This window comes from Nakaseomyces glabratus, chromosome M, assembly GCF_010111755.1.
Source record: "Nakaseomyces glabratus chromosome M, complete sequence".
Classification (NCBI taxonomy): domain Eukaryota; kingdom Fungi; phylum Ascomycota; class Saccharomycetes; order Saccharomycetales; family Saccharomycetaceae; genus Nakaseomyces; species Nakaseomyces glabratus.
The window spans coordinates 1,268,483-1,292,256 of record NC_088963.1 but is presented as its reverse complement, the minus strand read 5'-3'; the positions used below and the strand labels follow the sequence as shown (position 1 = coordinate 1,292,256).

At 37.3% G+C, this 23,774-nt stretch overlaps 11 protein-coding genes across 11 annotated transcripts; 3 read left to right on the top strand and 8 right to left on the bottom strand.

The window, feature by feature from the left end:
- Positions 1–142: 142 nt before the first annotated feature.
- On the top strand, positions 143–2,323 carry THS1 (threonine--tRNA ligase THS1; the record flags this gene model as incomplete). Its single annotated transcript, XM_449908.1, has 1 exon — positions 143–2,323. One exon carries the CDS (start codon positions 143–145, stop codon positions 2,321–2,323), a length of 2,181 nt encoding a protein of 726 aa, XP_449908.1.
- A 265-nt stretch (positions 2,324–2,588) lies between these two features.
- On the bottom strand, positions 2,589–3,608 carry GVI51_M12925 (PUP1 family protein; the record flags this gene model as incomplete). Its single annotated transcript, XM_449907.1, has 1 exon — positions 2,589–3,608. One exon carries the CDS (start codon positions 3,606–3,608, stop codon positions 2,589–2,591), a length of 1,020 nt encoding a protein of 339 aa, XP_449907.1.
- Positions 3,609–4,063: 455 nt separating this feature from the next.
- Positions 4,064–4,699, bottom strand: PUP1 (PUP1 family protein; the record flags this gene model as incomplete). The annotated part of the gene is made up of 1 exon (XM_449906.1): positions 4,064–4,699. The coding sequence occupies one exon, from the start codon at positions 4,697–4,699 to the stop codon at positions 4,064–4,066; it is 636 nt and encodes a 211-aa protein (XP_449906.1).
- A 551-nt stretch (positions 4,700–5,250) lies between these two features.
- GVI51_M12881 (uncharacterized protein) lies at positions 5,251–5,991 on the bottom strand (the record flags this gene model as incomplete). The annotated part of the gene is made up of 1 exon (XM_449905.1): positions 5,251–5,991. One exon carries the CDS (start codon positions 5,989–5,991, stop codon positions 5,251–5,253), a length of 741 nt encoding a protein of 246 aa, XP_449905.1.
- Positions 5,992–6,652: 661 nt separating this feature from the next.
- On the top strand, positions 6,653–7,540 carry SEC28 (coatomer subunit epsilon; the record flags this gene model as incomplete). The annotated part of the gene is made up of 1 exon (XM_449904.1): positions 6,653–7,540. One exon carries the CDS (start codon positions 6,653–6,655, stop codon positions 7,538–7,540), a length of 888 nt encoding a protein of 295 aa, XP_449904.1.
- Positions 7,541–7,886: 346 nt separating this feature from the next.
- Positions 7,887–9,206, bottom strand: URA1 (dihydroorotate dehydrogenase; the record flags this gene model as incomplete). Its single annotated transcript, XM_449903.1, has 1 exon — positions 7,887–9,206. One exon carries the CDS (start codon positions 9,204–9,206, stop codon positions 7,887–7,889), a length of 1,320 nt encoding a protein of 439 aa, XP_449903.1.
- A 687-nt stretch (positions 9,207–9,893) lies between these two features.
- On the bottom strand, positions 9,894–12,719 carry RPN2 (proteasome regulatory particle base subunit RPN2; the record flags this gene model as incomplete). Its single annotated transcript, XM_449902.1, has 1 exon — positions 9,894–12,719. The coding sequence occupies one exon, from the start codon at positions 12,717–12,719 to the stop codon at positions 9,894–9,896; it is 2,826 nt and encodes a 941-aa protein (XP_449902.1).
- Positions 12,720–13,561: 842 nt separating this feature from the next.
- SER33 (phosphoglycerate dehydrogenase SER33) lies at positions 13,562–14,962 on the bottom strand (the record flags this gene model as incomplete). The annotated part of the gene is made up of 1 exon (XM_449901.1): positions 13,562–14,962. One exon carries the CDS (start codon positions 14,960–14,962, stop codon positions 13,562–13,564), a length of 1,401 nt encoding a protein of 466 aa, XP_449901.1.
- A 663-nt stretch (positions 14,963–15,625) lies between these two features.
- Positions 15,626–18,580, bottom strand: SPO22 (Spo22p; the record flags this gene model as incomplete). Its single annotated transcript, XM_449900.1, has 1 exon — positions 15,626–18,580. One exon carries the CDS (start codon positions 18,578–18,580, stop codon positions 15,626–15,628), a length of 2,955 nt encoding a protein of 984 aa, XP_449900.1.
- Positions 18,581–19,258: 678 nt separating this feature from the next.
- GVI51_M12749 (uncharacterized protein) lies at positions 19,259–20,155 on the bottom strand (the record flags this gene model as incomplete). The annotated part of the gene is made up of 1 exon (XM_449899.1): positions 19,259–20,155. The coding sequence occupies one exon, from the start codon at positions 20,153–20,155 to the stop codon at positions 19,259–19,261; it is 897 nt and encodes a 298-aa protein (XP_449899.1).
- Positions 20,156–21,963: 1,808 nt separating this feature from the next.
- On the top strand, positions 21,964–23,742 carry HOP1 (Hop1p; the record flags this gene model as incomplete). Its single annotated transcript, XM_449898.1, has 1 exon — positions 21,964–23,742. One exon carries the CDS (start codon positions 21,964–21,966, stop codon positions 23,740–23,742), a length of 1,779 nt encoding a protein of 592 aa, XP_449898.1.
- Between the last annotated feature and the right edge of the window lie 32 nt (positions 23,743–23,774).

The following is a 23,774-nucleotide window of genomic DNA, read 5'->3' as shown; positions in this document are numbered from 1 at the left end:
GGAATTGAGGCGGTTAGTATTCAATTTGGATGATTTTAAGTGACACTTCAAGTGCAGTTTTTGCTCACGTTTACCAGATTTAATTAAAGCTTCTGGAAAGAGGTCGAAAAAAAAAAAAGACACACAGTTATAAAAGACTATAATGAGTGCTGGAGCTGACGCTGTTGCACAGAAGGTCAATGACCTGTCTGTTTCCGACAAGAAGAAGAAAGGTAACAATAAGAAGGCCTCTTTGTACTTGGACCCAGAGCCAGCTTTCATTGCTGAAAGAAATGCTTTGTTCGAAAAGTTGCAGAAGGAATACCAAGAAAAGGTTGCTTCCATGCCTCGTGTTCCAATTACCATAGTTCTAAAGGATGGTGCTAAGAAGGAAGCCACTGCTTGGGAAACCACACCAATGGACATTGCTAGAGGAATCTCCAAGTCCTTGGCTGACAGACTATGTATTGCTAAGGTGAATGGTGATCTTTGGGATTTGGAAAGACCATTTGAAGGTAAGGAAAATGAAGAGATCAAGCTAGAACTGTTTGATTTTGAGTCTGACGAAGGTAGAAGAGTTTTCTGGCACTCTTCTGCTCACGTTCTGGGTGAAGCCTGCGAATGTAACCTAGGTGCTCATATTTGTCTAGGTCCTCCAACTGATGATGGTTTCTTTTATGAAATGGCTTTGAAAGACACTTTGAAAGAAGACAAGGATGCTGAAGAGAGAACAATTTCCCAAGCTGATTTCCCAAATCTAGAAGGTGTTGCCAAGAATGTTATCAAGGAAAAGCAAAAGTTCGAAAGATTGGTCATGTCTAAGGAAGACTTGCTAAAGATGTTCCATTACTCTAAGTTTAAGACTTACTTGGTTCAAACCAAGATCCCAGATGGTGGTTCCACTACCGTTTACAAGTGTGGTAAGTTGATTGATTTGTGTGTTGGTCCACATATTCCTCACACCGGTCGTATCAAGGCTTTCAAGCTATTGAAGAACTCCTCTTCCTACTTCTTGGGTGATGCCAACAACGAGTCTCTCCAAAGAGTTTACGGTATCTCTTTCCCAGACAAGAAGCTAATGGACGCTCACTTGAAATTCTTGGCTGAAGCCTCTATGAGAGATCACAGAAAGATTGGTAAGGAACAAGAACTATTTTTATTCAATGAAATGTCTCCAGGTTCTTGCTTTTGGTTGCCTCACGGTACCAGAATATATAACACCTTGGTTGATCTTCTAAGATCCGAATACCGTAAGAGAGGTTACGAAGAAGTTATTACTCCAAACATGTACAACTCCAAGCTATGGGAAACTTCTGGTCACTGGGCTAACTACAAGGAAAACATGTTCACATTTGAAGTTGAAAAGGAAACCTTCGGTCTAAAGCCAATGAACTGTCCTGGTCACTGTCTGATGTTCAAAGCTAGAGAACGTTCTTACAGAGAGTTGCCATGGAGAGTTGCTGACTTCGGTGTTATCCACAGAAATGAGTTCTCTGGTGCTCTATCTGGTTTGACTCGTGTTAGAAGATTCCAGCAAGATGACGCCCACATCTTCTGTACTCAAGATCAAATCGAACAAGAAATTGAAAACATTTTCGACTTCTTGAAGTTTATGTACGGTGTATTCGGTTTTGAATTCAAGATGGAATTGTCTACTAGACCAGAAAAGTATGTTGGTGAACTTGAAACATGGGATGCCGCTGAAAAGAAGTTAGAAAACGCTTTGAACAAATGGGGTGGTGCTTGGGAACTAAACCCAGGTGATGGTGCCTTCTACGGTCCAAAGATCGATATCATGATTTCTGATGCCCTAAGAAGATGGCATCAATGTGCCACCATTCAATTGGATTTCCAACTACCACAAAGATTTGAACTAGAATTTAAGGCAAAGGATACCGAAGAGAGCGAGAACTATGAAAGACCAGTTATGATTCACCGTGCTATCTTGGGTTCAGTTGAAAGAATGACTGCCATTTTGACTGAGCACTTCGCTGGTAAATGGCCTTTCTGGTTATCCCCTCGTCAAATCTTGGTTGTTCCAGTTGGTGTTAAGTACCAAGAGTACGCTCAACAAGTACGTGACAAGATGCACAATGCCGGTTTCTACGCTGACGTTGACTTGACTGGTAACACTTTGCAAAAGAAGGTTAGAACCGGTCAATTGATGAAGTACAACTTCATCTTCATTGTTGGTGAAACGGAAATGAACGAAAACTCCGTCAACATCAGAAACAGAGATGTTATGGAGCAACAAGGTAAGAACGCTACTGTTAATGTCGATATTGTCTTGGAACAACTACAAAAATTGAAGGCTGAGAAGAGATTGGACAACATCCTAGCCTAAATGTGATAATGTTTTCAAGTTACACTATTTAAACGTTGATATGTATTAAGTATTTTATAAATTAAGAATCTGCCCATAATTTTCATGTTGAATTATAATGTGAAAGTAAATAATTATATACAAAAAAAGATATAGAATAGCTGATAAAAGAATATGAAATTTTTCATTATAATTGCGTATACTCATCAAAATAGTTAACAGTTTATCATCCCCAAAAATAATATAATGATAGTCTTTTTAAGATAAAGTATCAAGTGTCACCACTTTAAAATAGGCCCGAACCCCCATTTCTTTCTTGCTCAACAAGATTCTTGAATTCCTCTTTGGTCGGTTTATTGATTGTCGGCCCTACATTGCTTTTTGACTCCTCAAACGGATCCAGATCATCATCAAATCCATCATTATTGTCATTTAAGTGTTCCCCATTTCTTATTCTGTCCCATGCAGTGGTAGCTTTACCGGAATTTTGTTGGCGAACTTTATTCCATGATAGTTCTGGTTTTGGTGGTTCTAGTGGTAGTTGGTTATTATCAGCAGGTTTCGCATTTTTTGTCGGGTTAGGATAGGCATCGTTTTTTTCATCGTTTTTCTCATTCTGGTCCTTAAATAATCCAAATGGATCGCGCTGATGTAAAAATGGTGCCAATGGTTGTCTTTGTGCTTTCTTTAGCTCATCCATCATCTCTACAGGATTAGGGAAGCGTCTTCTAGGGTTTTGGTAAGTTGTGTAGAAATACATAGCCCATTTGGGAGCAGACCCATTTTTCAATAAGTTCATCATATCGAATTCCTTCTGGTACCTCGAAGGTGGATTTTGGTTCTGGTTCTCATCTATTAAAGTAGGTACATCCGCTTCAAAATCTCCATATTGATTTCTTTGTTTATTTTTGTTAATTTTTGACTCGTATTTGGCGGCAAGCTCGCCTGTAGGATCCAATTCCTGTAATTTTTTTTTGTACATCATGCTTCCAGAAAGCTGGGTACTTACAACCATGGCAACTAGGCCAAATACAAAATTTCTAGGAACTTTAACTCCTCTGATAGCACCTGTCTTGTAATAACGGTATGCAAATGGGGTGATAAATACTGCACTGAAACCAGCCCATCCACCTATAAATTGCGCTCTAGCAATTGAGGTATATTTCTTTGATAACTCTAACCGATCTCGAGCATCTAAGACTTCGTCTTTCTCGTAAAACTCTATGGCTTTCTGATAGGATTCCTGAAATGCTGGAGAGTTTAGCCAGGAAGGTGGTGCCTTGACATCACCTTTATTGTCTGCCATTCTTCTTCTTTTCTGAGAGTGTTCCTTATTATCCAAATAGCACCTAAAAACTAGTATTGTCGGGAAACTACCAATGTAATCTTTAAAGTAAGTTTTTAGTATGGACTCTTCACGTTGTATTGTTAATTGATTATAGTTTCGATAACAAATGAACTTATATATGGGGGCACTGCTCAAGTCTTATTATTGCTGAACTACCCTAATAACGTAATGTGTGATTACAAGAGTTGAAGAGCATAAGCTCCATGACTTACCGAATCTATTGGTCGCAAGGATACTGTCATGAGTATTTATATTTACAACTAAACTTGCAGTATATATTAGGTCAAAAATTAATAGTCAGATATTTTGGTAACTGTCTCATCCATTATTAAGAATAGTACTATATAATATTTATATCTGAACTACCTTTTGTTCATTCAGACTTGTATCACATAATGTGTAGTATGGTCACTCTATGTATGATCATTATCCTTACGGTCTATTTGGTGCCAAAATTTATCAGCCTTTGAGAAAAACGGTGGAAATGCTCTGCGGCTACCTTTGAGATCCTGCACCATCTGGTCTGGGTTTGGAAACTTTCTGTCGGGGTGTTGATAAGTACCTTCAAAATACATAGCCCACCTTGGTGCCGTCCTGTATTTCAAGAATTTCATCATACCATATTTCTTTTGAACAGAAGTGCTGTTGTCTGACAAGGAGACGTCATCAACTGTCTTATGAGCACTTTTGTAGTTTTGCTTCAATTCACCGCTAGGATCCAGTTTCTTTAACTCTTTGTCCCAGGCTATCTTTGCCGCAACATTTCTCATAATAACCATAGAGACTACACCCAGTAAGATTGTCCTAGGCAGTTTAACACCTTTCAGCGCACCAGTGGTATAGTACCTGTATGCGTAGGGACCTCCCAGACCAGCTGATAGACCTGTTGCTGCGCCAACTACGCTAGCTTTACTGATAGTAGCGTATTTTTTGGATAGATCACGGCGATCAGAGTCTTCTAGTTTCTGATCCCTTGTATAGAACTCATCAGCCCATTCCTTGGCCTTTTTGAACCACCATGGTTTTTTTATTTCCCTGCTGTCTGACATATTGTAACTTATGTTGTCTGAGTTTTATTATCTGCCTGAACATCTTAAAACCGGTATATATGAGCAAACACCATGTCTTATATAGCTTTTTATAGTAAGATTGGTGGTTAGATTTATAAGGGTTCAGCTTCTTAACGAAAGCATTCGATGCCCTTAATTATTGCTATGGGCCGTGCTACCTTTATTAGACTAAACTGTTTGACTACAAACCTTAGATCAATTCAGAGCAGCATCCTGCATCACTAATTACCAGCGATTATCCTAGTTTGCTTAGTGCTTTTAGACCACTTAGAATCCCACCACTTGTACTATCCTCGTTTTGGACACCTTGATTAATGATAAAATAAAGGAAGCACAAACTGATACAGCCTGAGAATACAGTATCACACTAGTCATAGTTGATATATCTGCTGGTATCCCATGAAACCCTGTTTCCGTGGCTCTCCAGGTATATTTTACTTATGTCCACGGAATGGGTATGAATGAATTCATATTCCGTGGATGAGGCATTTATTCTTATTTCCTATATTAATGGGCAACTATAAGCTCGTCTATATCTTACCTAGTGGTTCTACAATTTCCAGTTTGATGGGGCCACCTTTTGTGTTTTCAATTACTTTCACCTGGTTAAGGTCTGAAACTACATAGTCAGCACCTGCTGAATACAATAAGTCCTTGTCATATGTACCTGCGATTCCCACTGTAATGGCACCAATAGCTTTACCAGCCATGATACCTACGGGAGCATCCTCAAATACCACTGTCCTCGCATGAGAAGCGTCAAGACCTAGTTTCTGACATAGTAGATTCCGTCCAGTGTAGTATCCTTCTGGATCGGGCTTGCCCTTTGCTACATCGGCACCAGAAATGAACACGGGTGGTCTTCCGACTTCCTTTAAGACATTATCAAACCACGACAGTGTCAATTCTGGTGATCCTGATGTGACTATTGCCCATTTGCGCTCACCAACTGCAGAGCCATCTGTCGTGTTCTTGTCTAATTTCAACAGTAGTTCTTGGGCACCTGGAATCAACGAGATAAGACTTAGATCATCGGCTATTGACAACTCGAATGCCACAGCTGCCCTGTTACCAGTGTTGTCAATGTCTGGGAAGAATTTAGCAAATACTTCACCAGTTCTAGTACCGTGGGAGAAACGGAATAGCTCTTCTGGATCAACGTCATGCTCTGCGCAAAGCTTCTTCCAGGTCATCTCGACAGCTCTGGTGGTGCTGACAATGGTTCCATCGAGGTCAAAGAGGCAGAGGTCTACAGTAAACTGGTTTGACATATTCGCCACAAGTTCAACTCAAGCATTTCGCTTGTATGATGTATAGCTATCCATCACTTACAGTATGAATCAATGAATACTTTCATTTATAGGAGAGTGTCGAGCTCACGTTACCTGTGAGAACGTTTTGGTCTCAATGGAGGGGAAACCTAGTGCAATACACAGCGCATTGTAAACTCTATAGGACTACATAAATGGTTGCTGAAACTCTTGGCCTTCCTTAACCCTATATAGAGTACTAAACCTTGAAGAAGACAGTGTAAGAATGCCCAAGTAAGAGCTCAAAACGACTCTAGAAACAAATACTAGCTCCATAAATGCTCTGCGCATATTATCATAGCTCAAGATCAGTCAAAATAGGTCGCGTAGGATGTACAATTGGCTTGCTAAAACATCTGTACCTATACTAAGATGCATGAATCAGCTATATAACTTGAAAAACTCATATCACTATGAACGCCGTAGTTAAGCAATCAGTCCTTCGAGCTTGGCGATCCCGTACAGTCCCTTCTTGAAGTTGAAATAGAGTACAACTTCAAGTGGTTTTGGTGTTTGCTGAGTGGTTTTGAGCGGCCTAAAGATAGTATATTGAAGTTTTACTGCATTTTATAGTCAATATCTAGATTGTTGGTGGAGCTGTGGCAAATTTGAACAGGCGAGAATGGATTATTTTACGGTTAAGCAGAGCTTTTACAATGGCTTATATGAGAAAGTACTGGAAGAAGCTTCCAAGCTGGGCAAAGTAGAGGATGTCACAATCAAGTACTACCAATTGAGAAGCGAGCTGGCCTTGGGTCAATTGAAGGCTGGTGGTGACGATTCTTTGTCGCAGGCTTTTGCTCTATATGAAACCTTCTTGAAGGATTCGAAGCATGATCTAAGCAAGTTGGAGTCCCATGTGAAAGGTAAGAATTGTTTGTACCACTTGAACTTGTTGGCCAGTGCACAAGCTATTAAAGGTGATGTTGAAGAGAGTCTAAAGACATGTGTTGAAGGTATTGACTCAGGCAACGAAGTTGGTGTTCCAGACCTATTGCTTCTGGCCATTGAAGTGGCTCTCTTGAACAATAAGGCATCTACTGCATCTACAATGTTCGAAAACTATACCAGTACGAATGCTGACAGTTTGTCGAGCGAAGATGAATTGATAATAAATCTAGCCGAATCTTATATTAAGTTCGCCACAAATGTAGACACTTCTAGTTCCAACTTTTATCATTTCGAAGAGTTAGCACAAACTTTCCCAACTTGGAAATCTCAATTGGGATTGTTGAACTTGCAGTTGCAACAAGGTAATACTACTGAAGCCCAATCAATTGTCGATCTATTAGAATCTGAATATTATAGTAAGAACCTAGAAGCTGTCCAGCTGTATAAAGGTAATTTCCTGGCAAACAAAATTACATTAGCCATTATGGAAGGTGAGAAATCTAAGGCTGAGGAATTGAGATCTGAACTAAAGCAATTCGTTCCAAACCATGGTTTCAACAAAAGCCACGAAGAACTGACATCGAAATTTGATGAAATAGTGGTTAAATATAAGAATTAGAAGATATATGGAGATAGGTTTGGAATACTATCCATTGATTTAGGATCTATAGATAGAAAACCTTGAAAAACTTTTGCAAAAAGTTAATCTGTCATAATGTTAGATAAATTTAATGCACTTCTTGTATTAGAATATCATCCAGTAAATTTGTTTCTTTTATTCATTATAATGACTACGCTTATGTTGTTAGCGTACAATTTTAGTATACAAATTAATAAATATGAATAAATGTTGAACTTACTGCATACATGCAAATATATTATCCGCTGCCTTTGTTCTAGACGGCGGAAATGTTTCGAATCGGAATATTATTGGTTCATGACAAAATGAAGGCAATAAGTTAAAATTATTTGTTGTCTTCACCAATTATTTCCATCCAAGTTTTACCTTCCTTCTTCAATTCTTCAGCGACTTCGTCCTTGATTCTAGCAATCAAAGCTGGGCCAACATAAGCATATGAAGTGTAAAGTTGAACAAAAGTAGCACCTGCTTTAGCGAATTCAATGGCATCCTTACCAGAAGAAATACCACCACAACCAACCAAGACTAAGTCAGAATCTTTGGCGTATTTGGATACGGCTTTCATGGCCTTCAAGGCAAATGGCTTCAATGGCTTACCAGACAACCCACCGACTTGGTTTCTCAAAGTCTCATCCTGAGTCTTCAAAGTGTTTGGTCTTTGAATAGTGGTGTTGGAGACAATAATACCATCAACCTTAGACTTCTTAGCAGCTTCAACAATGGATTGTAGTTCTGGTTCAGTTAAATCTGGTGCAATTTTGACCAAAACAGGAGGCTTGTGGTTTTGTTTACCCAACGCATTTGGCTTATTGCTTTGAGAGTCTCTTTTGGTGATGATTTCAGATAGAAGGTTAGTTAGTTTGGCTTCGTTTTGAAGGTCTCTCAAACCTGGGGTGTTTGGGGAAGAGACGTTAATGACAAGAACATCGGCTAATGATTGGAACTTTTCGACACCTTTCAAGTAGTCCTTCACTTCGTCACCATTCTTGTTTTTACCAAGGTTCACAGCAAGCAATTTGTCTTTGTATAGAGATAGTTTGTCAATAGATTTGTCGCCAAAGTATGAGTTTAAGAACTTGTTAACACGCTTCATCAAGTTGTTGTAAACAACGTCGTGACCACTTGAGTTAAAACCATATCTGTTGATAACAGCATCATCTGCAGGCAATCTAAAAAATCTTGGTCTTGGGTTACCTGGTTGAGCAACTGGGGTGACAGAGCCGACTTCCATGTAGCCGAAACCAGTTGGCATAATACCATCGATGGCTTCAGCATCCTTATCTAAACCAGCTGCACAGCCAATTGGGTTAGTCATGGTGGTACCGAAAACATTAACGTGTAGGGATTCAGGATCCTTATCAAAGTACAACTTTGGAGAAAGACCCCATTTGAAACACCATATACCCAACTTGTGACCGTTTTCTGGGTCAGGAGTAATCAATCTAACCACTGGACAAACGACATACTCATGAATAGCTGATCTAGCATTCATGAAGTACAAGTAACCGGCACTACCGGCAAGCAGAAGGGCCGTTAGTTGCAAGGGCTTTAAACCCATGAAACTGGATTTCAACACCTGACGTCTGGCATTAACGGTGAAAAAGGATCTTCTACCGATAACGTTAAAACCAACTCTGTGCATCATAATAGGCTTTAGCGATAAATGTATGATGAATAAATTATTTCGTATTTGACAATGGTATCAAATGCTTCAGGCTTTATCCAGTCAGTTATTTGTCTTTTGCGATCAACTAAAAGATTAATTTACCAACTCAAGCAATAGGAGTGAGGGAGTGCGATGGTTAAAAGGTGCAATTACAATGTTGATAGACCTGCAGCCTGTATTAACTACTTATATACTTTTTTGATAATACTATAGTGAATCAGGGTTTTCACTTGCGATGAGCTGAGCTAATTAATATTTAGGTTACCTACGTATCCTTCTAAGCAAATTGGCAAAAAATTCTTGCAAAAAAAAGAAAGCACCATTGAAAAAAAAATTTTCAATGGGAAGACTCAATAATGGCTATTATTCGGTGACTTCCGTGCGTTCTATGTTTGCAGAAGTGGGTTAATCATCAATTGCTTTCTGGTCAATACTGGGACTCACTCACATTGTTCCCTTTGTAGTCCATGGCCAAGGATGAAAGGATGCTTTGATGATGATAAATGTATTACATCCTAATTATACAGTTTATATGTGACAGAATGTGGTATAATTCTTTTTTTTTTCAGCTATATATATGATATGGAACTGAGGAGTTGCTCCCAAACTACCGGTAATGATATGGACTTTTCACTGTCCGTGAGAGGCAGGGACGGTAAAGCAAAACTATATCTTCTCGAAGTCTAATTCTTCCGTGACCTTAAATGGGGTTGGTAAAGGAGCATTTACGTCTTTGCTTTGCCTTACTGTTTCTATTATGCTTGCGGGTTCGGATGGTTTGTTGTCCTTTAAAACCACAACTCCGTTGGTACCTTTAAATTTGCGTACAGGTGTAAATCTCTCTTCCTTGATGAATTGCACGTATTTCAGCTGCTGTGGTAGTACCCTAGACATGTTTTCGATCTTGTAAGGCTTTGAGGAGTATCTATTCTTGTTGAAGTCTTCTTCTGCTTCTGATTCCTTCTTAGCATCATCCTTCTTGGTTTCTTCCTTCTTCAAATCTTTTTCCTTCTTTTTCTTGTCATCTTCATTGGTATCCTTCTCTTTTTTAGTCTTCTTGGCTCTCGCCTTGGCCCTTGCTGTTGTAGATAGAATGGCAGTGGCAACTTTCTCGACTTCTTTATCGGCAGATTCCTCAAACATCTTTGGATAGGAGAAGACATCCTCTCTAGCGTAACAATTCATGTCGAATTTAGGAATATTTAAGTCTGACCCACGCACACCAACTATTGTTGTTGGAGTAAAGGAGAGAGATAAGAAGTGCGCCATTGGGAACCAATACCAGAATTGAGTAAACATGGCAAGACCAACGACTGACTTAGTATCGAGAGTACCAGTTTCAGCATTCTCGAGTTGAATTGTAACGTTACGTCCACCTGCATTCATGATACCAAGAGCGACGCAAGCACCAAACTTAGCTAGACCTTCTTGGTGCTTGTTGGTTATCACACTCAAAAAGTGAGAGTTTATGGAAGCAACTTTAGGATTCATCTTTTCAGTCTGTTGTATCATAACCAATGATAGAGATATCATGGCCGCTTGACGCACAAAATCAGCTGGATCCTTTGTCATTGGTTCTAAGACATCGATTGCCGCCTGTAGACCTTTTCCTGCACATGCAATACCCAATGCAAAAGCTGCACCGCATCTGTCATGAGCATTATGTGATTCGGCTAAAAGTTGCACGATTCTTGGAACAGTTGTATAATCACGCAGTAAGACAAAGCCTAATGCAGTGACTGCAGCTCTTCTGACATCATCGTTAGAATCAGAAACTGCAAGATGTAACAGTTTCTTCACTACCTTATTGTTACCAGTTCCGACATATGCAAGTGCAATCGAGAACGCACCACCATATCTAATTAAGCTGTTTTCACTAGCAAGCATCTTATCAATGAGTTCATCCGCTTGTTCTTGACGGCCATAGTTTATCAAAGCAAGAGCCATGGATAAACCTCTAGTAATGTTACCATGAGAAGTCTCTTGTGCATAAGTGAATAGATCATTGATGGCAGTTTCATCACCAGTTCCCAACAAGGTTAAACCAATACCAAATGCGGCAGCTTCACCAGATGTTGCAACATCGTTATATAGCACGTCTTTTAGAGCCTCGTAAACTTCATTATTAGCTGTTCCCATAGCAGCCAGACCGACACCTAACGAAGCACCATGAAGTAGAACATCAACATCTTCATCTCCAGTGGTACCACTATTCTCAATAAGATGAGTTTTCAGGTAGTCGACGATATCTCTACCAAAACCAGCGTAAATTAGGCCTAGACCATACAGAGATCCACCCTTGATAAATCTGGAAGATGAACGACTACCTGGCAAATATGGAGCCATAACCTTCTTACCATCAATTAAGTTACCTTTGTGAATAACACCGAGTGAAGCAGTGGCTGAAAACTTAGCCCAGTTCTGTGCTTTTCCCAACCAAGATAAGTTTGCTTTTATGAAAGAGTTGTCAGTTGTACCAGCATGCATGTAACCATTAGAAACGCTGACAGCAGTGTGGAATAATGAGAATTTACCGTCAAGGGATGATTTGGATTTATTCAACAAACTGATATCAATATTTTTCTTATTTAATAAGAAAGTATTGTAGTAATCACAAGTCGGTATACCAGTCAGAATTTCTAGAAGGCCAGAATCATAACTTCTTTCGCTCAAATTATGATGTAGTTTCTCCAAAAGATGTTGGGATGCGGAAGACACAAGGTCAAAGGCAATTTGATATGATACTTCAATTTGTTCCTCATCATGTAATTTTTCAAAAAGTTGTGTAGCCAACTCAGGGTCATTTAGGTTTACGACTACTTTGGATGTTATGAAGTAGTCAGCATTCTTTAATGGCATCAATAGATCAAATAGTAATCTGAGGATTTCATCTTTGAATTTCGAGTTAAAAACAGTAGTTGTAGCTGCTGTCAGAACATAGCTCATCAATTTCATTGAGCCACCTTCTTGATCTTCACCTAATCTCTCCTGTAATATACTTTTAACGACATCTAAGCGAAAGGCCTCAAGAGCTATACCTAAAGCCAGCTTGTATTCATTCGCTTGAGTACACTTAGTCATCATCTTCTCAAACACAATAGTTAATTTTGGGTCCAAATTGACTTGCTCACCACTCTTGTTGTAAATTTCTGTGGCGAGTTTGATATACATCTCAATGCTCTTGGAGACAATGGTTTCGACATATTGTGTCTTTTCATCAATATCGAACTTCTCCTCAGCAGCCAATGCATACTTAACTGCCGATTCATATTCACCTAAATTGTAGTAAACTTTTGATGCAATCAGTGCAGCCATCTTTCTATCTTGGAAACCATTGTCATCATAAAGAGCTTCAATTTCAGGAAGATCGTTGGAAACCTCTGACCAAAATTGGTCTACACCTTCATTGATGCTCTGTAATGCATAAGCTTTAACTTCCGCATCCTTTTCTTTTAATAACGCTAGCAATGGAGCAGCAGTTGTTAATGACATTTTTTGATCGTAATCTCTTTCAAAAATTTGTTCTCGCTGAAACAGTTTTAATATATTTCCAAATCCTTGCCTGAGAAACTCTATTCAATACTAGAATAATATTCGACACCTGTTATACAATAACTGCGAGTGTTTCGAATTACTGTGATAGAATTGAGGGGAGATCTCTTCTCAATTGTTATAACTTTCAATCCGGTCCAAGTACTGGTTTGTCAGCAGCGAGTATTTATTTGTCAACTGTTTAGAACACAATTAGATAGTACCGGTGACAGCTTTGATCATTAGTATTATCATACTTTCAGTAACACTACTAATTAATCCTTCCTTTGATGTTACTTGAGAGTATAGGTTCCCAGTCTCCCTGGGCCAGTTGGATTTTTGGACCCGAGCCCGTAAGAAAGGTTTGCCACCATAAAGAAGTGGAGTGTGGTATAGTGGGCCGGGTAATCTGTTTGAATACTATAATATAAAGCAGTGTTGGGCCTTTCTGTTATTAGTTGAATATTGCCTATTGTTATTGTGGAAACCAGGGTTCAGGGTCTGCATATGTTATTTAACCTTGCTATTTCAGATTTTTCAAGGTATTTCAAGATATTTCTCATGATACTTTATTAAATAGTTGGTATGATGCAGAAATTTTTATACAAATATATATGATGACGGTATGAGGACAATCGCCCATATCTGAGCCCATCCATTTCATTAAAGCATAATTATCTCACGGATATTGTAACCTTTTTCTCTTATATTAAGTGGTTTAGATCTTTTATATAACGATAAAGATATCTAAAGTTAAAATCTATCAATTTTTGGTCATGGTTGAATTGCTAACAATTGATACTCTAATATAGAAGTCTGATGGAAATCTTTGATGAAGTCTTATCCAATTCATCGTAGATTTGTTTGATATCACTTTGGTTCACATCTGAAATGTCAGCCATCAGGTAGGCAATCTCACCACAGGAATCGGAAAATTGCTTTTCGATATTGTGGTTTGATAAAATGTTGTTGACCGTCTTCAACACACCCGGAACATTCTTGTGGATGTATAGAACACGCACAGTGTTTTCTTGGTCCAAGTCTAGCGATCTCAAGGAGACTTCTGGGAAGTTTACTGATCCAACGGAAATACCTTCATTTATGTATTTACTCAAAGCATGTGCAACTTCGATACCGATAGCACTTTGTGCTTCTTCAGTGGAACCACCGATGTGTGGGGTAAGGATGACATTTGGCAGTGAAACTAATTCTGAGGTCCAGTTGTTCAATTTATCGGAGAATGCATCGGCACCATTCTTTGCTGGTTCATTTGGATAAACATCCAAAGCTGCACCAGCAATCTTACCTGCCTTCATAGCTTGGATTAGAGATGGGATGTCAACAACAGTACCTCTGGATGCATTGATGACGTAAGCACCATCCTTCATAGCAGCAAATTGTGGGGCCGACAATAAGTTTTTGGTTTCTGGAGTTTCTGGAACATGTAAAGTAACGAAATCAGACTTGTTCAAAAGCTCATCTAGCGTAGAAACCTGCTTAGCGGTACCTAAAGCCATAATGGTGACAATATCGTAGTATAATACATGCATACCCATAGATTCGGCAAGAACAGATAACTGGGAACCAATATGACCATAACCAACAACACCAAGTGTCTTGCCTCTGACTTCCCAACATTTCTGAGAAACCTTATTCCATGTTCCGGTGTGTAATTCGATGGATCTGTCACCCAATTGTCTAGCAAGGGAGATGATTTCAGCAATGACTAGTTCAGCGACGGATCTAGAGTTTGAGAAAGGAGAGTTGAACACGGCAACACCGATGCTTGCAGCATAATCAAGGTCAACTTGATTTGTACCGATGCAGAAACAACCAATAACGACTAGGTTCTTAGCGTGCTTCAAGATATTGGCAGTTAGCTTCGTTTTCGATCTAATACCAATAGCATGTACATCCTTAATCTTTTCAATTAACTCTTCTTCCGGTAGAGAGGATTTGTAAAACTCGACTTGATAACCTTGGTCCTTGAAAATGTCAACAGCAGTTTGGTTGACATTTTCCAGTAGAAGGATTCTCATATCACCTGTAGAGAATGGTTTAAGGGCTTTCTGTTGCTTTGAGACACTCAAACGACGGGGTAGAGTGTTCATGAATGATTGAGTAGGTGAAGTGGAAACAGCACCTGGTGATCTTGACAGGTTCATTGCTCTTTGGAAAGAATCTTGAAGAGGGTTAATATCCATTTTGTTTAGTATTATAGTTAGAAAAGCTTCGGGTGGTTTCTATAGCAAGCCAAAAAATAAGAATAAAATCTATCGATGTATTGAGAAATTATCAATTGAGGCAAACGAATTTAAGATTTTCACTCTTCTATATATATGTTAATAATTGATTTATAACCAGAGTCAAGGATACAATTCAGCTCATCATTTTTTTTTATTAGCATCCTCGAAAAATAATCAGTCATCTCGCGCATTGTGCCAGTGCCGTTCGCTGTTGAATTTTCGAGCGTCACACTTTTTTTTTAAATTATCAGCAGAAGATTATTCATATATTCTGATAATGTTCCACGTGATATTTGAGATTTATACACCTTTGCTTAGTGCACAAGAAGTCAATTTGGATATTTTTTTCCATTTTGTGCACACGTAGGCGTTGGAAATTGCCCGCAATTTTTTCGCAATAAAAAACTGAGACACCTTACCAGCAGTAAGTGGAGTCTTTCTCGTTAAATGTTAATCAATTTTTGTAATTAAACTGTGTGTATCAGTTATACAGACTTCGTAGCCACACAAATATCCACATCCTATTAATTTACCTGGTGATTTGTCTTAGAAGTCTATAATGACTCAAGTAACTAAAATGCAAATAATGGTACTAAACATTGGTGTATGAGAAGTACACATTTACTTCATCTTGCTGCAGCTTAACAGTTGTTCCCATAATTGACGTAATTGTAACACTAAGTTTTGATTAACCAAACTTGAAACTCTGATTGCTACCTGGCACCACTTTTCTCCATCTGTATAATTTTTGTTCAGCAGTTGGTTTATTCCATAATTCCAACAGCATGTTGTAATGGCTTCGAGATCTTGCAGCATGATTTCACTAGTTTCATATTTGTGTTGTTTGTTCGATTCAATTCTAGTTAGTAAACTATTGATGAAACTAAAGGATATACTTTCATTTAGGCTCATTTGGTATTCAAACAAACTTCTAATCCAATAGCAAATGTGTACGTCTCTTAACTTTGAGTTGTTTATGTTTCTATCTATAATCATAGTGAGAATAGTGGTAAAAGTCCTAGGAGGTATATTTCTTGTTTTAATAACCGCCTCTACCAAAATTTGGTCAACAGAGGTGCTAAGTGAGCTATCCAGTTTTGCAGCTAAAGATAGCAGTTCATCCTTACCACCTAAATTCAATGTTTCCTGGAAATAGAGCTGCAAGACTAACACAATGCACTCTTGTAACTGTACGTCAAAGCTTTCTTTTTTACAATCTTGGTAGTCATTGGTACCCAGTAGAGCCAATATATTATCTAAAATTAGCTTGCTCTGAGAACCTAAATCAAGTTTTTGTGTGTTAAGCTTAGGATCGGCCTTCAATATTAATAATAGAAGTATCTGGCATCTAAATTTCCATGTCAAATAATATAATCTCTTTGGAAATGTTAAGTCATCACTCGGGATATATTGGAAAATTTCAAGTCCTTCTGTCAATAAAGACAACGACTCAGTTGTGACGCATTTCTTTTCGAATAATTTACTAGTTATATTATAGCATGTGGCACATAACCACTCAATTTCGTCTATCAAAATAGTATCACTATGTTCCTCGTTGGAAACATTTAGCAATTTAGCAATTCTGGTCTTTTCCAGGAACTGCTTGCACTTTTGTACCATTTGTACAATTGTATTAATGTAGGAAAGAATGCTTTGAGGAAAATTGGATTCGTTTATTTTCAAAATTGATTGAATAGTATATCTGGTAAAGCCTAGGGTAGGTACTACCAAGGTATCTATTTTGTCTTTATTATTTTCCGTTGTGTCAAGTTTAATATTTTGGTACAAAAGAAGAATTGCAGATAATGATAAGCTCGGTATATCTTTACATTCAGTAACGGCCATCATTAGTATACTAGGCACTTTGTCATCTTCAAGTTTACTTATCGTTTCAAGTATTTTGGTAGCTTCATCTATTTTCCTTTGTTTACTGAATATTCTAAAATAAATTAATTGTGTTAGGGAATCTCTTTTATTCTCGTCTGAAAATTTAGCCAGTAGCTTTTCGGCGGCCGTTATGTCATCTAACCTCAAATATAGGTTGGCTAATGCCCTGAATAATTTAATTGAATCAGTGTAGTTTTGACAGAGCATATCTTTTGTAACTAACTTATAGTACAAAATTGAGTCTTGTAGACAATCGTTCTTCTCTAATTTCTTGGCTTCATTCCACAATAACGCAATAATTGTTGCTACAGTCTTGTTGGAAAATTCATGAATTATCACTTTCTCGACTTCATTGAGGAAATTATACAAACCAGTTGCTTTTACTTCACTGCTAATGATATTGGATTGGGTAGTGAGATAAAATCTAGCAATAATGGCCTTTTCAAAATAATTCCTATCCTCTTTAGCATTTATTTTATTAAATATTAAATAATCGAGACATAGCATGGATGATACGGTATTTTTCCTTGAAAACTCGCCGATAGAACTAATGATCATGTCGAAATTGGTTTTCACATCTACTGTCATAATCATTTCCATGATAGTTGACTCTACTTTTTCAAAACCCATTTCTGTATCGAAATCCTTACAATATGTAATTATTGCTGCATAAGGTTCAATTCGCTCTGGAAATTGACCTTTAAATTGTTCTAAATATGTTAGTGTCTCACTTTCTAGGTATGTTTTTTTTTTGCTAATATCAATAGTTATTTTAATTAGAAGGTAATCTGTAGAGAACTTCAAATTAGAGTATTCCAGATGATTTTGTATCATAGCATCTGGAATACTGAGATACTTTTTCAATCTTTGTATAAATAGTAATAAGTCATTCATTAGCAAAACATTGTCGACCTCGCGTTCAAATACCTCTAAGCATGTATTGAAAAACTGTCTGCAAATTTCGATACCTAAATCAGGATCCAATGCACATAAGGTTTTCTCCAGTTTTGCCTTTTCCTCAAAATTATGCGCTTGTTCAATGTCCTCCTTTTTAAGAGCCATTTGAAAGCAGCAAATATAATATTCAGTGTAGTATTTATCAAACAACATTTTGTTACTGGAGCTACTATCTATATTGTAGATAGTATTAATATCAACTTTTGTTATATGATCGAATTGTTTTTGTATCATAAGTTCGATTTTAGTTCCAATACTGTTTGCCTCCGTAAGTAAACAATTCTCACTCCATAATTTAAACGCCTTCAATTGGCAATTTAGTGATCTGAGGTAATTTTCTAGACTCTTTGAATAAAGTTCATGTATCTTTAACAGTTGACATACCAGATATTTGCAATTGAGCGTAAGTACTAACTTTGAGTTTCTTAATATAATATCCTCATGCTCTTTCGTAACACATTTATTATTCTCGATGGTCTTCCAAGCAATAGTTAAAGTATTCCAGAAGCTAATTACTGTATTTTCAAGTTTAGATAGTAATTTACTGTCAAATTCATCCTTAATCACACTATTATTTGAGTCATCAAATTTTTCGCAAAGGGCAACAAGTGTATTGATTCGGTCGTTCACGTTTTGAACACCACTTTCATTGAGGGTGTTTAACGGACTAATCAAACTCGAAATTTGAACAGAAGCTTTACAGAACTCAGTTATGGCTTGAGTGGCAGGCATAGCGGTAACTAATTATTTCCTTACTAAAATTGAAGAACCCAAATGGCGTTGCCTAAGTTTTGTAACTCGGTATACAGTGATATAGTGACTTCTTTTCTTGAGCTTACTATAAACGATCAACTTAGGTGTACAGCAGAAAAGACTAAAATAATATTAGAAAATAATTACTTATCTGCCAATGTTGTAGTATGTTGTATTTAGAGATCCTAAAGATTCTTGGCGCTTAATTATCTCACTTGTGAGCTCTATCAAAAGCTGGTTATGTCTAATTGTACGAAATGTGTTTGATAAGCCTTAAATAACTTTATCTTTGCTAAAGGTAACTTTAGTTACCTAAACGTTATAATGTATATAATTATAAATTAGTTGTTTAGGGTTACCAGGTCAAACAGATGTGATTTTTAAATTTAGTGAACATTAAATTCACTTTTTTTAGCATTTTAATTAGGAAGAACAGTAACTATCTGATTAGGATATAGATATACTTAAAGATATAACTTTGCTGGGGGTTGATATTTCCCGCTAGTAAATAGAATTCTAATGCAACAAACTGAACAGATAAAATTAAACATATCCATAAAATAAAAATCACATCCTAATAAACATATGATAGAACATTAAATTGAAAATGGAAATTCACTTAAACAGTAATGCTTTCTTTAGCAAAGGTTAAAGTCATTAATCAAAATTTTCAGCTTTTGGTAGTCCAGCGAAATTATCATCATAAGTTGACTTATCATCTACAGTGCTTCCACAACTGTTTATATCATCTCTGAAGTTATAGCGTAGACTCGGCTCCTGTTTAACTGAATTTTTACGTCCTGGCCCTAAGCTATGAAAATCCATATGAATATTAGAGTTTGAGTCTAACCCTGATTCATCTGATGTGAATGAACCCGTAGAATGATTCTTGTTCTTTTCTATAACTTTCAGTCTATCCCTCTGACCTGCAGAGGCAATATAATCATGACTTAATAAATGCATCTTTTCCTTGAGTGTTAATGGAGGATAATTAGGTGAATCTGGATATAACATAGTAGAATCAACCTGAGATAAAGGGCTATGACATCTCGGAGAATAACCACTATCAATAAAATTGTTACGCAACGAGGAAGTAACTGATGAAGTATCAGAGGTCACTTTTAATCTATCTTTCTTATCAAATGTTGACAGCAAATTTAATGAATATGGAGTCATCATCATATTGTTTCCATTAGACATTTTCTTTTCAATTTTCTTGTTCCTCTTGATATGGCGTCCTTCAATACCATCTTTAGTAGCAACGACTGAAGTTGTAGAATTTCTGGAAGGAGAACGAGAGACAAGTGAGTCCTTGTCTATGTATACTTTACTATGTACATGGTCATCCAATGTTCCCGGATCTAACTCATACATTGCCACTGTGGACAGATTATCAGTACTATAACTAACATCGAATAAACACCGCTGTTCATCAAGGTCTTCATTATCCAAATTAAATCTGGTTGAAGAAGGAACCCCATATATGGATATCGCAGAGGCGACGTCAGGCGAATCAACGGGGACCCCGCTAATTGATTCGCTAAGTGTACTCATTGGTGTATTCTATTAAAACTGACTTCACTAGTTACCAAACACCTACCAACCAATATTGTTTTTAATATATCACGAGTAAAGTAGTTTCATATTCTGAGAAGACGATTTGATCATTACTTCTATTAAATACCTTGTTAGTTAAATAGATGCACTCAAAATCGTGTCACCATTTTCTTGATAATGGATATTTCAGCTTATGCTGGCCAAAGCAACTCCCTACCTATTTGGGCCCATATTGGCTTATATTTTCTTTTTCTTCTATACCATACCGAAGTCACAAACATTTTGTATCGGAACAACAGGGAACTATTTTTAAGGTTGTCCAATTTATTGTCAAACATTGCAGAGACTTGGCCTGACATATAGCAAACTGCTGTAATAATTACAACGTCTCAAAGACCAGTACCAAACCTGTGCAAGCTACCCATAATAAACCAAACTAACTGGTATCTAGCTGGAAAAAGGAACAATCAGCAATTATTCATTAACTGAGACATTGCTGCATCACATCGCACCATGATTGTAATGTTGTTTGAAAGGACATAGGACATAATGGTACGGCTATAATAAAGTGAAGGGATCTTAATCATTATACGTCATTATCGAATGTCAAACAATTGTGCATTTTTCGAAATATAACAGATAGTCATAGTGCAGTTTTTTTGCACAGCAACAGCTGCGGAAGGAAATAAGGGGACAAAACCAGCACAAGTGCACGGTACGTGATATTGCTGTTCGTCCGGTCTAACAAAGATGATCTCATCAGCACGATTTAAATTCTTAGAGCCTATGATCTCATCAATGCTTTAACAAACTAAATCGTCAAAGCATTTTGGTTTCCTCCCATTTAGCGATTATATTCGTGGCGGGTCCCTGAAATCAATGATAAGAAGATTACATGATCTTACTAACTCCGTTATTTCAAGGCCACAATAGTAAGCATAGAATTATGACAGGACCAATTTATTTTCTCGTAGCAAAATTAGTAGGATACCTTTATTACAATTATGCCGAAGAATCTATTTGCTCACTGTTTCAATCAGTAGGCCGTATGTCTCCACACAAAGCTCCATAATCCAATTAATACGTTGAAAGTATCTTTTATCTTTTAAAAACGCTAGATTTTTTGTAGCGATAATAGGTACATTAGACATAATCTCAGCATTTCACGTTAGGGAACATAAACGACTTAAGGCAGAGTTAAACTTTTTACACACGCCAGCTTCATGTTGTGAGTAAATCTGGGAAATAACAAATGTTATATATCGTATCAATCTTGAAATTCTGAAATTAGTTAAAAGGTTAAAATAAGGCCATACACTTCAGACTATCTTGTAATTATAACCTCTATGTTGTACATCCGTCTATGTTGGTCAACCATTTTATTGGAATGATGTACTGAGCTATTTTGGCTTCCTCTTGCAGATCTCCTACAAATGATTAGTGCAGCACCTGCGATGGTGACAGTATTTATTAAAAAGTATGTTCTTTGTATCATTATTCCACACATTGTATAGAAAGACTGAGAACAGAATTTAGCCGCTAATGTTATACATCAGACTATGTACTTTAATACGAGACATCTGTTGCCGCTATCTCAAATCGAAAAAGTATAAATAGCCGCCGGTATCTACCCTTTTAGCGATTAAAGAAGTCCTTGTTCAGTAGTCATATATTTTTTTTTTCAAATTATTACCTCTAGCTGTGTAGTCTTCTCCTTACGTTACGATATCTTTGGATTCTTGTATGAGAAAACAAGATAGATAGCTCTTCCAAATCATTATCTTTCTTGTTCTATTTATTGTAACATGGCAACTACGCAACTGACTAGACAAAAAGTCGATACTAGGACTGCCATCTCGGTCGATCAAAGTCAAAAGCTTGTACAGACTATGCTGACTATGTCTTTCGGGTGCCTAGCCTTTCTCAGAGGGTTATTTCCTGATGATAGCTTTGTCGACCAAAGATTTGTCCCTGATAAAGTTGATAAAAACTATGACAGAAACAACTGTGCTCAGAATAATTCAATTAAGATTAAAACATTAGCTCGTGGTAGAAATTCTGAGGTTGACGTTTTGTTAGATTGGCTAGAGAAGGCCGTTTTCAAGTCTATCAGGCTAAAATTCTTGAAAGCCTTAAGTTTGGGAATATTTTTGGATGAGAATAACCCTCAAGAGATGATTGAGAATTATATTTTTTCATTCGAATATGACAACGATGAAGTTAAGATGAATGTTACAAACAAAAATACCACTGGCAACCGAGATGATTCTATTTCCTTATTAGATTCTCGACGCATGGCACAGCAACTCATGCGAAGATTTATAATCATTACGCAGTCCCTCGAACCTTTACCCCAAAGAAAGTTCTTGACAATGAGACTTATGTTTAATGAGAATACTGATCCAGAATACCAACCTCCTTTTTTTAGAGATGCTACTTTTGAGAAACAAGCTACAATAAAAATACCTACGACGATGGAAAAGGAAATTACAGAGATTGGAACTCTGGATACAAAAACACATAAGCTAAGCTTGAACATTCTCTCTGCTTGTGATTTAAAGGAAGGGGAGCAGACTATTGAGCTAAACCCATTTGATCTAGTAACAAAAAAGTTTACCAAGGTCGAGAAGACAGAACACCATGAAGTAAGCCACCATGAAGTAAGCCAGACAACGAGCATCTTAGGCCATCTTTTAGAATCCACCCAATGTTCTCTTCAACCAACTCAAGCTGTAGTAAATCATCAAAGTTTAACTACAGGAGCATGCGAATGCAGGGAGACACTCAGTAAAAGCTGTACTGCATTCAAAACCTGCCGAAAATGTGCAAAAGTCGTACATGGCATCTGCTATGGTAATGTTGGTACACAAAAGATTGATCAATGTATTGAATGCCTGTGTGGTCCCGAATTTAACTATTCAAATACTTACTTTAAAGATCTGATGCTGTTAAGAAAAGTTTATAGGCAGATCAATAGACAGAAAGGCTTGTTACCCTCGGCGCTTTCTGACTTGTTCAATAATGTGACATCCAATAAAAGAGATGATTCTGAGTCAACAGAACGATTCCAATTCTGTATTTCAGCGCTATTGTTTGACGGTATTCTTGTAATTAACGCTAACAATGGTATACAAGGTCAAACAAGTCAGCATAAAACAAACGAACAGCAGGTATTGGTCGACTATGACAATATATGGTGCCCAGTAAATGGAAAATTGACCAAAAACCAATTGTATCACATAAAGTACTTCCAAATTAAAGCAATCCCCTCTTGTCACCGAGACATTATACCTCAGTCAAAAACACAGGTTTTATTATGGATAGAGGAGGTTAAAGAGCGGAGAACTCAATTAAATAGGTACATTTCCGATACTTTAGAGATGGGCCAGCTATCTCTTAAGGAACATAAAGAAACTACTTATAACGTACAGGCACAAGAACCACATAAAAGAAAGAACTCAGACATAGCTGACTCAATGCCAATTGATACTCAGGAGTTTTATCAGGAATTAAAGGATACTCCAAAACCTAAAAAATACAGGAAAATAAGTATATCAAAGAAAACACTTAGAAGTATGTGGTGATAGTTCTTTAGTTTTAGTTTAGTAGCAAATAA